Raw genomic sequence first — 16,131 nt, 5'->3', positions numbered from 1 at the left:
GTATTATCTTCATTTATTTGTGTTAGATGACTCGATTTATAAGAAAATGAGATAGATGAAGTGAGCTAAAAAAGAAAAAGGGCATCAAGTTTGCTTCTGGACAAAGTTTTCCTTCAAACTGGGTTGGGAGAATTTCCTTCAACCTAATCTATAAAAATGACATGTGTCCCTTGAACATGTGAGATGCACATGTTTTTTTGACATGTTCGCACAAGAGGGGGGGAAAGTGATTTGAACTAGTGACCCCCGCTTCATGAGGCGTGGTCCCAGCCGATTGAGCTACCCCTTGGGACGTATTATCTTCATTTATTTGTGTTAGATGACTCGATTTATAAGAAAATGAGATAGATGAAGTGAGCTAAAAAAGAAAAAGGGCATCAAGATTGCTTCTGGACAAAGTTTTCCTTCATACTGGGTTGGAAGAATTTCCTTCAACCTAGTCTATAAAAATGACATGTGTCTCTTGAACATGTGAGATGCACATGTTTTTTTAATAGTAGGGACAAAGTTGAAATACATTTTATTAAAAACTCATGTTCATCTCACATTTTATTAAAAAAATGGCAGTTCTTAAAAAAAATAATAAAAAAAAAAGGCAAAGTTTTCCTTCAAACTGGGTTGAAGAAATTTCCTTCAACCTAGTCTATAAAAGTGACATATGTCCCTTAACATGTGAAAAGTACATGTTTTTTAATAGCATGGACAAAATTGAAATAAATCTTATTAAAAACTCATGTGCACCTCGCATGTTATTAAAAAAACAGACACATGTCACTTTTATAGACTAAGGTTGAAAGAAATTCCTCTAACTCAGTTTGGAAGAAAACTTTGTCCTTAAAAAAAATAGACACATGTCATTTTTATAGGTTAGGTTAAAATAAATTCTTTCAACATAGTTTAGAGGAAAACTTTGTTTGTTTGCTTCTGCCATTTTTTTTTTATTTATCTTTTAAGATAAAAACATTAACAAACAATTTAAAATACAAAACATTTCAAATTACTTTTACCTTCATATTACATAAAAAAAAACACTTTTTAAATCCAATTTTTTTTTTTAAAAAAAAGGAAGAAATTAAGAACAAAAATTTCTCAGAATAAATTAAAGACATGCGCAGATCTGTTTTCAAACAAAAAAACACATGCTTCGTGTTGACTTCAAACAACACCTACCCATTTAATGTCATAAAAGTCAAACTGTTCCATTCCCGGCGTGTTGGCTTCCCAAGGCACTTTTTGCGTTAAAAGCAAATCTGCCCATCACCGCCGTCCAGATCGATCAGCCGCTGTGGCTCACGAGGGCAATCATGAGCTGCCACGTAAGTGTATGAGAGATCCCCACGAGAGATATACATATGGGATCCGTATGAGTCAAGTTGTCGACCACCTTGTTGGGATCCGAGTGATCAAAAACAAATTTATAAGTCGGCAGAATGGCGTGTTAGAATATAGCAATTGGTTGCGTGATTGCCGTTGTCATGGGGCCACCCACAGCGTAGAGCGTTCCCATTTGATCACATATGGATAAAAAAATAAAAAAAATAAAAATTTATTTTTATGCATCAAATATTATGAAACACCATGCACCATCAGTTTTTGAAAAATAAAAAATGGTAGAATATAGAATTACTCAGGTTAAGGTGGTATATGCCAAGGAAGATGCTCAAAATTTAGGATTTGGATATGCTTAAATTTATTGGGAAATTTTAGTTTCTGAAATTTCAGATTCAGGTTATTCATTTTCATTAAAGAGCCATTATTCTACCACCTGTCCCACTACTAATAAAATAATAAAATAATGATGATTATTAATATCATTAAAAATTTACTATTATTTTATTAGTAGTGGGACACGTAACAGGATAATGACTCTTGGATGAAAATTGATAGTCATGATCTAAAATTTCAAAAACTATAATTCCCTTAAGAATTCCAGGGAATCAGGATCCCAAAATTTAGGTCATGTTTGGCAATGCTTTTTGTATTTGCCTTTAGTTTTTACCAACAAAAAAAAAAAGAAGTAAAAGTATTAAGAAACAAGTTAAAATACAAAATATTTAAAATACCATCATTTTTATATCATATCATAATAATTTTTAAGTTAAAAATATTTAAAAATAAAAATAAAAATGTCAAACGAGGCCTGTTATTTGTTTCTTTAAAAAATCAAAAATAAATAAATCAACTTACTGAAAATTTTTAATCAAATAAATTATGTTAATTTTACTTGAAATTGAAAAGATCTTTAACTAATTTAGTTTCTCTTCATAGGAAAGGTTAAGAAATTTAAAATTGGGCCTAGTTCCAACTCATCAGAAAACAATTGGGCCTGGTTCGTTCTTAATGTTGGGCTGTATAGTTTTTTGACATGACTAAGCCCATCCAGTCTTGCTAATTATGGGCCGGGTTGGAGGGGATTGCATTGCTTTGTTAAATAACTTCAAAAAGGAGAGGAGAGGAATGCATGATATGCATCTCATCTATTAATCATAAAGAAATGCTTGACTCCATTAAAAAGTCAATCTTTTGGTCATTTTAATTATAGGTGGCATGGTCCATTTTTCATAAATCTATAAATTTATTGTTTAAAATCTATTAATTTTAACATGGACCATGCCACCTAAGATTAAAATGGCTAAAAGATGAATTTTTTAATGAAGCCAGCATTTCTCATTTTAAAATTACCTCAAAATATTATTTTTCAAATCCATTCATTCTCCTATTGAGTGTTGCTTTGGTTTAGTAGTTTTTTAAACGGGCGGTTTGAAAAAATAGTAATTTTGAAATGTAATTAATAAAAATATAATTAATCATTCGAAAGAATTATGATTCGGCCTTTAAAAGCATGCATTTTTAGAACTACACTTTTTTACCTATGTTCTTACATTTTTAAACCGGTATTATTATTATTATTATTCAAATCTACTCCTAAGCAATATATCTTATGTGATTTTGTTTAAAAAATACGTATTTAGCCTACGAAAATTGCGGGGTAAAATGTATTCTCAATTGAGCACAAGACTTTTTGATGAAAACTATCAAATTATCATATTTTTGCATGAAAATTTGTATGATTTAATCATGGGTAGATGGTGCCCATTTGGGATTGAATGGTGTTTTTTCATTGCCCTTAAGCTTGTATGATATACTAAATTAAAATTGAATATGGAGTAGGAATCATATTACATGAAACAAAAAGAGTTATGCAATAATATTTCTATTAAAAAAAATTCTAAAAATTGATAAATTTTACAGATTTAGACCATGTTTGTTAAACAACATGGCTTTTCAGCGGAATTGTTCATAATAAAAAAAAAATTAAAAAAGAAAATAATGATTTATATAGAAAAGTAAAAAAGTTGTATTGAAAGTGGAAAAATTTTGTTTTGTAATTATTTTTTTATTTGAATAGTAGTAAAAAGTAAATAATATGATATAAAAAGTAAAAATATTTTGATATTTTTTGGAAAAATGGGATGAATAGTGTTTAGTGGAATTGTGGTGTTTAACAAACACCACCTTAATAACTTATATATTGCAATATAATGAACATCTTATCACTTCATTTAAAAATAATGTAATGCTATATATTCCCTTAGGTACAATAAAATAAATTCATAATGATACAATTAATCCTCTCCTTTCGCTCCTTCTCAACAATATATTGTATTAGAGCAACCAATTAATGTCAGGTTCTTCTCATTTGACATATTATGTGCCATATGTACACGTTACATGGTATAGTTGTTGAGAAATGTTTGTTTTTCCATCTTTTATCATATAGATTGATAAATTTACCATTAAATATGTAAGACCACATGTACATCTTATAGATTCAATAAATTTGCGAAAAAGATGAGCAAAAGATGAACGGGTAACACTTCTTTTAACTATTTTAAATTACAAATATATCACAAATAAATAATTTGTTTGACCTTTTTCTAATTTCTTATTTATGATATATATGTAATTTAAAGTAATTATGTCATGTGTCATGTATAATTGGTACATAACATGTTAAATAAGAATTACATTGCATTAATTAACTGATTTTTAATTAATTATACAATATATTGAGCAAGGGATTTATTTAAAATCAGAAAAATTGCATGAAAAAATAATGAATAAATTTAATTTTTCCCTTTCTCTTCTCTCTGTAATTGCATTCCAAATTGCCATTAATTGCAATCTAAAAAGAAAAAAAAGAAAAAAGAAAAAAGCGTCCACGGAAAAACCTCCGTCAAATCCCTATACGTTCTTGCTCTCTCTCTCTCTCTCGCACTCCGCAGACCTCCCGGCGGCTAGAGAAGCGAAATCCTTGTCTCTGTTTCCTTGTATTTGCTCTTTTGTTCAAATCGAGAGCAACAGAAGGTAAATCTTTTCAATTAATTTCATCTGCACTTGAGATTTACAAACTTCGTTGATTGTATACTGTCTATGTATGAGCATTTCAATTGTGTCTCTTGGATTGTTGTTTTTCCGTTTTAGATCTTTTGCTTTTTGGCCGATCCCCATGTGTTTTGGCGCTTATGTTGATGGGTCTAATTTGATGGGGTTTATATAATGCGGTTTGTGATTTGTGGTACTCTGTGGTTTTGGATTCATACCCGGTTCATGTTGAACATGAAGTGATTAGGGATTGAAGCGTTTGTTCTTTTGGGTACGAGACTGGTATTTGTGCCGTGAAAGGTTGTGGATGAATGAATGAACTTTGAGTGCTGGTCCTATCTGCGTTGGTGTTGGCTTGTTTTCCTTGCTGGTCTTATTGAAAAGCTAGAATAACGATGGGATTTTGTGTTTTGTGCATGTTTGCTGTCTTTTTTAGTTGGTATTATGTGAATTTGGGCTTCCATAGCTTTCTAGGCTTCATTTGGTGCGAATAAATGAAGAAAATGCTAGGATTTGGAAGTTTCAAAGCTCATTTTATTCAGTAATTTGACCTTATTTTTCACGTATATGGCTCAGTTTGGTTTAGTTATTTATTTGCTATGTTTTGAGTAATCAAGTAGTGTTCAGTTGGTGTGAAATTCAATGGCTCTGTTTGTTAATGTGATTTGGGGGTGTTTTTTGTTTTTGGTTTGAATAAGTGTTCTTGATATGACATAAAGGTGAAAAGCGTTTTTGTGTTTTTAGGAGTGCTTTGTGTTTGATTTGTATGTTAATGTTTTTGAGAAGAGAAGAGAAAACAAAAGACATAAAACAAAAAGTTTAACAAACAGAGCCAATATTTTTGCAATAATATATCCCTTTTTGTGGTTTAGAAATGATATGTTTAGCTGAGTATTTAATTATATATTGGTTTATTTGATTAGACTTAATTTGGGAAGTTGATGGCGTCGAAGTTGCGGCAGTTGCAATCTAAGGCTTGTCAAGCGTCTCAGCTTGTCTCCAAGCATGGAGGTGCTTACTACAAGCAGTTGTTGGAGCAGAACAAGCAATACATTCAGGAGCCACCTACAGTGGAGAAATGCAACCTCTTGTCTAAGCAATTGTTTTACACTCGCCTTGCTAGGTTGTAGTTCCTATACCCCTGTTGTCTTGGCATTTGATATTACTTTTCATCTGGTTGGTTTTTTGGAGTTTTTTTTTAACACTCCTTTGCATGATGTATTGGGTGCCTTGATATTATATCATTCAAACTATAGAAAGTTCAAAGGCATTTTAAAATTAGGCACCAAGGATATTAGCATTCTAGCTCTAAAATGAAGCAACTACTTGCAGATTTGTCAAACACAATGATAAAATACTACCATAGAATGTTGTAAATAAGTCTAACTTCAATCAAATTAGATTCTCTAAAACTAGTAATTATTAAGCATATTCTAGTGGCTTTAGTTGTAGAGCATATATGATGATATGCATGTATCAATAAGTGTAGGAGTTTTGGTGTGTTTCTTTGGAGGAGTGTATTAATTCACTCATAACAAATGTATGGTGTCTATAGGTTGCTCATGGTTGCTCTAAGATAAGGTGCTTGTTATTGGCTTTATCAGGCATTTGCAAACTTTAGATGGTAAGATCCTGTATATGATGGGCACTATTCTGATGGGCACTATAGTTACATAGGATATGGTAAACATTGCAAGATATGCTATGTGTTTTTCTCTTGTATACTTCCTGTGTACTTGGGTTACAACCCTTGAACTTTTAATGAACTTCCTTTACTTATATAACTTGTCCTCAAGAACCAGTGACAAGTTTCAAACTTATGCAAACTAGCCTGTAAGGAAAGTATGGGCTTTCACTTAGTGGTTTGTAGGACCTTAAGATGGCATCTCTAACACAAACAAAGCCACCTAATTTTGTTTTGCTGTAAACCTTGTTATTTTTGGGTCTTAATTTATTCCTTTTATGTAATTTCAATACGTTGGGGAACATGGGCTTATGAAATTTTGGAATCCTCAGGTTTATACGACAGCACCGACCTTCTAGCACTCACCAGTGTGCTCTTGGGCTCGTTTGACTGTCAATTTTCCTTTCTTTTGTTATAGTTTGTTGTCATTCTACCCTTATAATTGATATTCTTTTCCTCTTCTGGCCACATTCCTATTATTTTGACACGTGTTAATGTAATGCAAGGAGGTCTTTGTAAATAAGGTGTTAAATTCAATTATTTGCTTTTGAATAGTCTTTAACCTTCTCATGATTGATGCTTTTGGCAACTGTCATCTTGGGTCACTAGTAAGGATTGCGAACAAGCCGGATATAGTACGTTTGGGGACTATACAGAAACTTTAAGGACTGGTTAACCATTCTTACCCTCTTTTATGAAGACGATAATCTTGAATGCGGGAAGTGAAGACTTTGAAATGCATTGATTCAGTGGCTTCGACATCTTTAATTCCCAGGCATACAAAATTGGTTAATTGAAATGGCCAGTTATGTAATTTTTAGTTGAACTATTCAAGCCATTGTTAAAAAGCTGATGAATCAGTGCACTTCAGTTAATTTCTGTAGCGAAGATCTCGTCTCCATAAAAGAAGCTCAATGTGGCCCACAAAGCATACTCCATAGTTCCCTCCAGCCTTTACTAGTCATCTAAGATGAAATTTCACTAATATTTCTGTCTTCCTGAGGATCAAAGGACCTATCAGCAATCTTTAATTGACATCCAATCAAAAAAATTATCCGAGGACAATCACTGGTTTGTCTTATCAAATTTAAGAGCATAGACTAGGATGAGGTAAGAAATAGATAATTGCAACGTGATGCTGTTTAACTTTTGAATTTTCCATAGTCCTACCAAATTCTTTATGAGGGTTCTAATGGTAAAGATTTGTTTTGTTTGGTAGACTTGAGCTGTCTTTCTTTGTAATAAGAGCATACTGGCTGTCATAGAGATACGTCCAGTCTGGGCATTTTGAGCAAGGAATTGCAGTATCTTATTACAATTTTGTCATCTTCCATCATAACAGCCAATTTTAGGAGATTTAGATGCTTGTGAAACTTATATGGAAATATAATCTCTACCTTGTAATTTATTTTTGAGATACTAGTGCCTGTTCATACTTTATTCTTCCTTTGTCCAATTAAGGCTTTCACACTGAGAAAAAAGAAAAGAAATGAACATCATTAAGATGTAAGTTTGATTTGGCATTAGAGCCATTTTTTCCTTTGCAATCATGGAAGATGGTAAGAAGGAGAAGAGTAGGTTTGAGAGGGCTTAGATGATTGCCATAGAATGGATCATATTGCTTTCTACTGTTCCATATTCTCATTTCGGTTATCAGTTCCCTGTGCGGAAGATCTTGGAAACAGTTTTTGTGTCAGCAAAATGTTTATGAAGCATGTGAAGTGATTTCTAGTTCCAATGAGGTGCAAGGTTCTGACATAGCTTATAGCTCTCACAGCTGAACTCTGAAGTGTCAATGTGTTTTGGTTTGGAAGAATGGTTGGGCAAACTTCTGGGGCAGATGTTGAAATCATGATACAAGTTTTTTTTTTCTGTTTTATGAGAATCCAATTCATGAAAATGGTTTTACTGTGTTTCTCATACTCAGGTTGCCTTAGATTGTGCTTGGGAGTTGCAATTGCCCAGGAAAAAAAAGTAGAGTTGCAATTTTTCTTGCTATTTTTTTAATGCTTCCTCATGCAAAAAAATGTGACTAACTTATCTACTATTTAGGTGAAAAATGAACTTCGTAAATGCATGTCATGTATACTCAGTGAAATATCGTGTGTGGCTTTCCTTGGGATTTATACAGTCTGCAACTTTATTTGACTCTTTTTTATTTTTTTCCCTGTCCTGTACAGTATTCCTGGTCGTTACGAGTCATTTTGGAAGGAACTTGATTACGTCAAGCATATATGGAAGAACAGGCAGGAGCTGAAGGTCGAAGATGCTGGCATTGCTGCTTTGTTTGGGCTGGAATGCTTCGCATGGTATTGTGCTGGTGAGATTGTGGGAAGGGGTTTTACCTTCACTGGTTACCATGTCTGAGAATAACCACCGTTTAAGGGGTTTGTATTTGTAAGTTTCTCTTGTTATTTTGGTGATCTGAATCGCGGGAATCCTGCATCGAAATTTTTGTTCTTCCAAATTTTTGAAGCTGAGAAGTCGGTTGGAATCTCTGGTAGCATTAATAATCCATGCGTTTGAAATAAATTCTTATGCACCTTGCTGTTGTTTTGTTATCTTTGTTGGAAGCTACTGCTGCTGATGAATCAATATGATACACATGTATTGATTTGCTGTTTTACTTCAAACTCATTACATTTCTTTGTTCTAGCATTTACCCACAAGGGGGTGGGTTGTGGTGAAGTGGGAGTTTATTTTATTTTATTTTATTTTATCCGTACAAGGGAAGGGGACGAGAGATTTGAACTAGTGACCTTCGCTTCATGAGGCGTGGTTCACAATTGATTGAGCTACCCCTTAGAGACCCGTGAGGTGTTATTCCGTCTGCGACTTGTTCTGGGTGTTGGGAATTCTTTATGCAAGTTTCACTTTAAGATTTTCCATGTCTGTGAGGTTTGTAGATCAATAGTTGAAAACACCAAAAAAAAAAAAAAAAAAAAAAAAAACTAGAAAAATCTGAGGACGGGGAAGAGGGGTATCGAGAAGGGAGCAAAAATGATCGATCTCTCTCCTTGGAGCACTCGTTGGAGGTGGTTGAGAGCCTCACGAAGAGGCTGGAAAGCTTCTGAAGAAAGAGAGTTTTGAGAGAGAAATGAGCTTCTCTCTGTAAAAATAAGAAAGTCGTTTTTTACTCCACAATGATCATCGACGTCGTTGATGCACACTTTTGGTGGAGTCAATAATTTTTATTTGGAGGGACTAGACTAATTGATTAATGGGATCTATGATTATTTGTTTAAAAGAAAGAGAAAAAAAAAGGTACCAAAGCAAAACAAATAAGAATAATCAAACACGAATTCTTAAAGCACCTACGCAACACTCTTTAGGAAAAGAGAAAAAAAAAAAAAAAAAAAAAAGGTAAAAAATTAAAACAAACTTTCAAAACCCAATTATTAAACTTTGAAAAACAAGGTTTTATACATTGAAAGAGGGAGTCACCACTAATGAAGTGTTCAAGATGAACGGAAGAAAGCCAAGACAATGCCTTTTATGTCTTATGTTTTTTTTGTTTGAGTTTGCAGTTTGAAAATGTACGATTTTTAAAATTACTATTTTAAAATGTGTAATTTAAAAATATAATTTTTTTAAGACATATTTAGAGATTTGATAAAATTGTAATTTGACCTTTAAAATCTCAGTTTAACTTTTAAATTTGTTTACCTTTGATTTGAAATCACATTCATTTTATAAACTTATTTAGAAATAATACATTTTATGCAATTTGATTTAAAATCGTACGTTTGATCTACAAAATCGCAATGACAAACCAACCCTTGTGGGTATGTTTGTTAATGTAGTTTTTGTTTTTAGTTTGAACAAAGTTTTTTCATGTGACATAAAAATAAAAATTATTTTTATATTTTTGAAGTGTTTTATATTTTGAGTTATTTGTTAATTTATTAATTTTGTAAGAAATAAAAACCAAAAATTTTAACGACCACAATGACAAACAGCCATGATTGCAGGCACAAGGTCCAGGGCCCGGGCCGTTCTCTTGAACCTAGACTTATGGGCCTATGGGCCGGTTTCACGCCCGTTATCCGCTGCCTGCTTGGGTTACGGGCGGATATGCCCGCCCCGGGAGAATTTGGAATAGAATAGAAATTATAGAATAGAAAAGAATTTGGAATAGAATAGAGACTGCAGAAGTTAACGACGACGTCGTTAGAGAGACGAACCAGAAGGAAGAGACCGGCAGACGACACCTGTTTCATGAGTGGAAAATGCCGCGTGGTGCCGACGCCCCCCCGCGGACGCCTGTCTCCGTGGTATTCGCCTTCGTTTTCACCCTCCTCACCGTCGTTGCCGAGTGCTCCATCAATAACTCCAAGGTAGCGTTTCTCTCTTTCTGTTTGTTTCCCGAGAAAAAGGCAGAAAAAAGCGTTGGATCTGAAAATTAAGTCCTGAAGACCTCAAATTTCTTTATTTTCTTGAACGACAGGTGACATGTAGCAGAACCTGTGTCGCCATGAATTGTGACAGTAAGTCCGATCCATATCGTTCCACATTGCATTGACTGCATTCTCGAAAATTTCTCTGTACATATTTATTTAATTCATTTTTTTTCTTTAATTTTTAAAATCTTAGACGTTGGAATCCGATACGGGAAGTACTGCGGAGTAGGGTGGACCGGCTGTCCCGGAGAAAAACCGTGCGACGATCTCGACGCTTGTTGCAAACTTCACGACGAATGTGTCGATAAACACGGTATTCCTACATATCAAATGGATTTGCACGCATAAATATAAACATGTGTTTTGATGTTGTAGTGTGAAATATGAGTAGTTCTTGCTGAAAGAGGAAATTAGTATGTGTTGGCTACCTGTTTTATCGTCTTGGCATTGTAGAAATATATCCTTTCGAGCATAATTAGGTCTCAATTGTATTGTTATAGTTGTTTCATGTAATTGATTGGTGCCACTTATAAGAATTGCAAAACTTTACACTTTTCTACCACCTTAGATATTTGAGATAAGTAGTAGTTTATCAATGGTATCAGAAAAGATTGTCCTAAATTTGAATTCTGACATTTAAAGTTAAGCTTTTAAGGGTTAGGCATAAACTCTTAGCCCAGGCATGAGGGCGATTTTATAATAATGATTTAAGTGATTAAAATTACCATTTCCTATTAGTTTAGGTGTTTGATACTAGTAGTAATTATTAAAATGGATTTGGTTTATATCTCTGAATGGTTAGCATTGTTGGAGGAAAAAAGTTGAAATGTTCCATATTAAGAAGTGGCAGTAATAAGATAGGTTCACAAGATAAAAGTTCATATGCTTGACTTTGGTTAACTCATTGAACAGAATGTTTAGCATTGTTGGAGGAAAAAAGTTGAAATGTTCCATATTAAGAAGAAGCAGTGAGAAGATAGGTTCACAAGCTAAAAGTTCATATGCCTGACTTTGGTTAACTTATTGAACAGAATGTTAGCTTTTGGAAGGTCTTGAGAACTTGTCATATAATTTATGGTTTATTGTGCTTTGCATCTGGTTTCAATTGAAAAATGAAAAGAAAAGAACAAATTTGAACTTTAGAGTTGGAGCTTCATAGTGGATTGGTATGTTGTTTGCTTGATCCTGTTGGATTTTGAAAGTTGGAGGTTGCCATGTTACTTGAAGAACCATGCCATTTGATTTTTTCCCCTAATATTTTTGTGTCTTAAATACTAAGCAAGGAAGGATAAAAGGGAATCATTAGTGGCCGACATAACTTGATTGAATATTCTGTGCCATATTACCCACCTGCTTGAAATGGTTGATTGTAACACAAAAAGATTTGAGAAGTAAACTGTGCCCACAAGAGTTTGTTCAATCTTCTTGTGTTTATTCTGTTTCTGTTGATTTTTAGATTTTTCCCTTTTTCTTTTAGGGGTTAGGTCAGGTAAATATGTGTTTCCTTGTTTTTGTGAGTAATGAGATATGGGTTTTTGCAGGTTTGGCCAAAGTAAAATGTCATGAGAAGTTTAAGAGCTGCATAAAGAGAGTACAGAAGTCTGGGAAGGTCGGATTTTCCTGGGAGTGTCCTTATGAGACAGCCATGCCTACCATGGTTCATGGTATGGATCTCGCCATCTTAATGAGCCAATTTGCTAACACGAACCTTGAGCTCTGACTTGAGAGCTTCTCGGATTTTGAAATCACTAGTGGCCAAAAGAAATATATCTATTCTTGATGTGAGGCTATAATGCATGGGACGCTGGGGACGCTAGTGTCATTGTTGGGATGTGCATATAATGATAGGATGAACAAGTATTTCTGATACAAGCAAGAGAGGGTGATGTTTTATGTTGTTTTCGGCCCATACATGAGGAATTCGTTCTTAGGGGAGGAAGAATTGCGATAAGCAAGATGATAGTATATATTTTCAGTATACATTAGATAAATTGGGTTGAAGACAATTCTTTTAATTTAGATAAATGCACGTAGGAATTACATATTTTAATAACAAACATCAGTTTAATAGATTCCCACCAACCAATTTGAAAGAAAACTCTTGTTATTCACATACACTATTAGTATCATTTCCCTTGAATGTACTTCTGAAAACGATTTTCCAAACGAAGGCTTCATTGCCATTGTGAAGTTGGCAATGCAATTGCCGATGGTATATGCATAATAAAGTAACGAATAATGCTAGAAATTACATTTTTATTTCTCACTATCTTATTCTACTATTGTAGTTGCGTCAATCAATTCTTAATTTTTATTTTATTTTATGAATAATACTATATATCACATTTTTATTACACATATATTCCTCAATGTTAATATGATAGTTCAAAGTCACTTCCAACCAACCAACAAAATTTTTATTTTTTATTTTTAACAATGATTGGTTAAGACTGTTATTTCAACATTGTAAGATAAAAATATAATTTCGAACATTAATAATTTTGTTTAGGAAGAGTTTATTCAATGAGTACATTGTCACATCAACAAGATATAATAATGGTGAGACAAAAGTGTAGCCCAACAAAAGATAAAGCCCATGTAAGGGCTGTCTCCACCATATATGTTTCTGCTTTAGTAGAAGCTGTAAAAGCATTCTCATCAAGCTCTTTATATTTAACATTTCTCTAAATTTATAACAAAATTCATAAAAAAAATCATTTATCAACTCTTTATTCAAAGCTAAATTTAACATTTGCTTTTAACTCATCTCCAAATGTAAAGACACTAAAAGTAAAAGCGAATTTATTTTTTAATATTATTTTGGTTGTTGAGGTAGCATTTTGATAAATTTTTCACATGTAATTAAAGTGAGTGAGTTTCATGACAATTATATTTTTTAATAAAAAATAATATTTAGTTAAAGTAGATAAATATTTAGAGAGTTTAATATTTAATAGTTTTAAAAAATGGTTAATTAACTAAAAAAATACATTTTTAAAATTAAATTTTTTAAAAAAAATGTAAAGAGCTCGATGATAATGCTCTCGGGAACAATTCTGTCTTCCTATTACTATCCAATTAGTGGGCTTTCTAGAACCTGGCCCCAACAGCAAGTCGCTTCACCAAAGCATTATGCTTTTTCCGCTCTAGTTATCCACTAATCATTAATATCATCTAGACGAGTAGAATTCAAAGTTTGACTGTACCATCTTTTATGGTCATAGTTTGCAAGGACATATCTCTCTCTCTGTCCAAAAGGCCAAAAGCCCAAATCAACTTGTCAAATCATTTGAGCTTGTGTTCACGCAATAACCAAGCCACTGCATGAATTATAAGAGTATATTTAAAATTGCGTTTAAAAAATAAAATTTTTAAATTAAAAAAAAATATGTAAGTTTTATTTTTAAGTTTTTGTTAAAAGTGTTTTTTTTTTATTTTTAATTTTTAAGTTTTTTGAACCCTTAAAAGTATTTTCAATTGTTTTTATTAAACATATATTTTTCTTCAAATAGATTTTTTGAGTGTTAAACATATTTTAAGAGCCTGTTTGAGATTGCGTTTAATAAATAAAGTTTTTAAGTCAAAAAAAGCTTTTGGGCAAAAGCTTTATTTTTAAGCTTTTGCCAAAAGTACGTTTTGACAATTTTTAGGTTTTTTTCACCATTGAAAACACTTTTAATTTTTTTTACCAAACAAATATTTTTTTCTTCAAACGGACTTTTTGAGTGTTAAAAACACATTTAGGCTTCTCAAACGCAATCTCAAACAGGCCGTTAGACTTCTTAAACCCACACCCAAATATTCCTTAAAGAGTTAGTTAAAATTTCATATTTTTCACCGGCTAATACACGCAGGCCCTTCATATCTTGCAAGTAACCAAGTTGTCAAAACGACAAAAAAGAAAAAAGAAAAAAAAGAAAAAAAGAAAAAGGTAATTCTTGAAAAAAAATCTCTTCATATCTTGCAAGTAAACATCCAATATGATATGGTAAAATCTAACCAACGGTTCAGATTAAAACTACTCATGAACAGTAAATCGGATGCTATGGACTCCTAAAGAGTCCAAAAAGAAAGCGGGTAAAGCATACCTTTCAACTCACAACTAGGCAATTTGTAATCCTTGATGTGAAGGATACCTAGAAGCACCCAACATAATAATAGCTTCGCTTTCTATGATAGAAAAAAGCTAACTCCTAACCAATCTAGCAAGAAAAAAAGTTGTTAAGTAACCTTTAGGATACGTTAAAAAGCTTTATATCTTATATAGATTAGATATGATGGGTTATAAAAGAACTCATAAAATTTTAAATTAATTTATTATTATGTGAGATTGATTTTTATAAACTATTTTAAAAAACTTCAATTATAAGATGTCACTAATACTTTTTCTTAGAAGATTACCAATGATATCATACCAACCTAATAACGTTTTGTCCGGGATTTACACATGTTAAGATGAATAATGAAATATTGTCACAAAAAACTAGGACGACCCTCAGCAAATTGAGAGCTTTATGTGTAGATTTTAGCACATAAATTGCTGGGTCAACGCTGTCCAAGACTTGCAGGTTGCCTAATCCCAAAGAACGATCGAGTATTTTAATCAACAATAATGGCGTTTTCGAGAATGAAAATTTTATTATTATTATTATTTAATTTTTGAGTAATTTCACTGAAAACTCCTGAATTTCTATTCGATTTAATAAATTCACCAAATTTTAAAATCTCTAAATTTAGTCTCATGAACTTTCAATTGCTCTCAATTTGAACCCATCCATCAAATTTAGCGGTTAGAAATATATATATATAAAAAAAACTAAAATATCCATAATTTTTTTATAAAAAATAACAAAATATTTTGAAACTAAGGGTAAAGTTAAAATTTTATAAAATAGTTAGAGATATAAACGTCATTTAATGTTTAAAATCTGACGGAGAGGTCTAAATTAATTGTAACTGAAAGTTCAGCGAATTAAATTAAAAGATTTTAAAATTTGAGAAAAATTTATCAAATCGAGTGAAAGTTTATGGGTCTTCAGTAAAGTTATCATTTTTATTTTTATTTTTATTTTTATTTTGAATATTTCGTCTCCATCATAACGTGACGATCACTACGTCGTTGCGTATGGGTTGGGGGTAAGAAATTTATGAATAAAGAAATGTTAAATTAGTGTTTGCTGTTACAATCAATCGCTTTACAGTGGCAATTTTATAATTATTCCTATTTTCAAGGGTTGGATTGAGGAGAGGATATAATTTATTAAATTAATATTTGTTTTTGTAGCATGCAATTTTAAGAAAAATGTCACATATAAAAATCACATATAGTCCTCAATCAATTATAATAATAGCTATGTCAATGTGAGCCTTAAAAAAGAAAAAGAAAATAAAAAAGCAAAGCAATGAGCGGCCAAACAATCTCTTAAAGTGGCGGAGTTGTAGTTAACAACTGTTTTATCTTTTGAGAGGTGATCGGCCACCTCTGAGAATAAGTTGGGGTGGAATAATCATTCTAACCACCTCTTTACGGTGGCTAACCACCCTTAAAATGATAAAATAAATGTGGCAGATCACCTTAAAGAGTGGTCGGTTCATCTTTTTACTTAATATATTTTAAATTTTTTGGTTAAAAGTATTTAGTTTAGTGCATGGTATTAAAGT

At 32.3% G+C, this 16,131-nt stretch overlaps 2 protein-coding genes across 3 annotated transcripts in view; both read left to right on the top strand.

The window, feature by feature from the left end:
• The window catches only part of LOC132166287 (uncharacterized), a 24,768-nt gene extending 16,072 nt beyond the window's left edge, over positions 1–8,696 (top strand). The window contains exons 1-3 of one of the 2 annotated variants that reach the window (XM_059577082.1): positions 4,210–4,368; positions 5,310–5,509; positions 8,251–8,696. In XM_059577082.1, the coding sequence (XP_059433065.1) occupies positions 5,328–5,509; positions 8,251–8,437 (369 nt within the window). In that variant the 5' untranslated portion in view covers positions 4,210–4,368; positions 5,310–5,327 and the 3' untranslated portion in view covers positions 8,438–8,696. Of the gene's footprint in view, positions 1–4,209; positions 4,369–5,309; positions 5,510–8,250 lie in introns of those variants that run through there. The other variant, XM_059577083.1, reaches the window with a different exon arrangement.
• Positions 8,697–10,224: 1,528 nt separating this feature from the next.
• Positions 10,225–12,495, top strand: LOC132166386 (probable phospholipase A2 homolog 1). The gene is made up of 4 exons (XM_059577190.1): positions 10,225–10,407; positions 10,518–10,557; positions 10,664–10,783; positions 12,012–12,495. The coding sequence occupies exons 1-4, from the start codon at positions 10,300–10,302 to the stop codon at positions 12,188–12,190; spliced, it is 447 nt and encodes a 148-aa protein (XP_059433173.1). The 5' UTR covers positions 10,225–10,299; the 3' UTR covers positions 12,191–12,495.
• Positions 12,496–16,131: the final 3,636 nt, after the last annotated feature.

Source organism: Corylus avellana, chromosome ca11, assembly GCF_901000735.1.
Source record: "Corylus avellana chromosome ca11, CavTom2PMs-1.0".
In the NCBI taxonomy this organism is placed as follows: Eukaryota; Viridiplantae; Streptophyta; class Magnoliopsida; order Fagales; family Betulaceae; genus Corylus; species Corylus avellana.
Note: the sequence above shows the minus strand (reverse complement) of the source record. Positions and strands in the feature narration are given on the sequence as shown.

Coding starts and splice junctions, on each gene's coding strand:
- LOC132166386 (XM_059577190.1), top strand. CDS start 10,300: ATGCCGCGTGGTGCCGACGCCCCCCCGCGGACGCCTGTCTCCGTGGTA. Junction 10,408..10,517: donor GCTCCATCAATAACTCCAAG/GTAGCGTTTCTC, acceptor CTTGAACGACAG/GTGACATGTAGCAGAACCTG. Junction 10,558..10,663: donor TGTCGCCATGAATTGTGACA/GTAAGTCCGATC, acceptor TTAAAATCTTAG/ACGTTGGAATCCGATACGGG.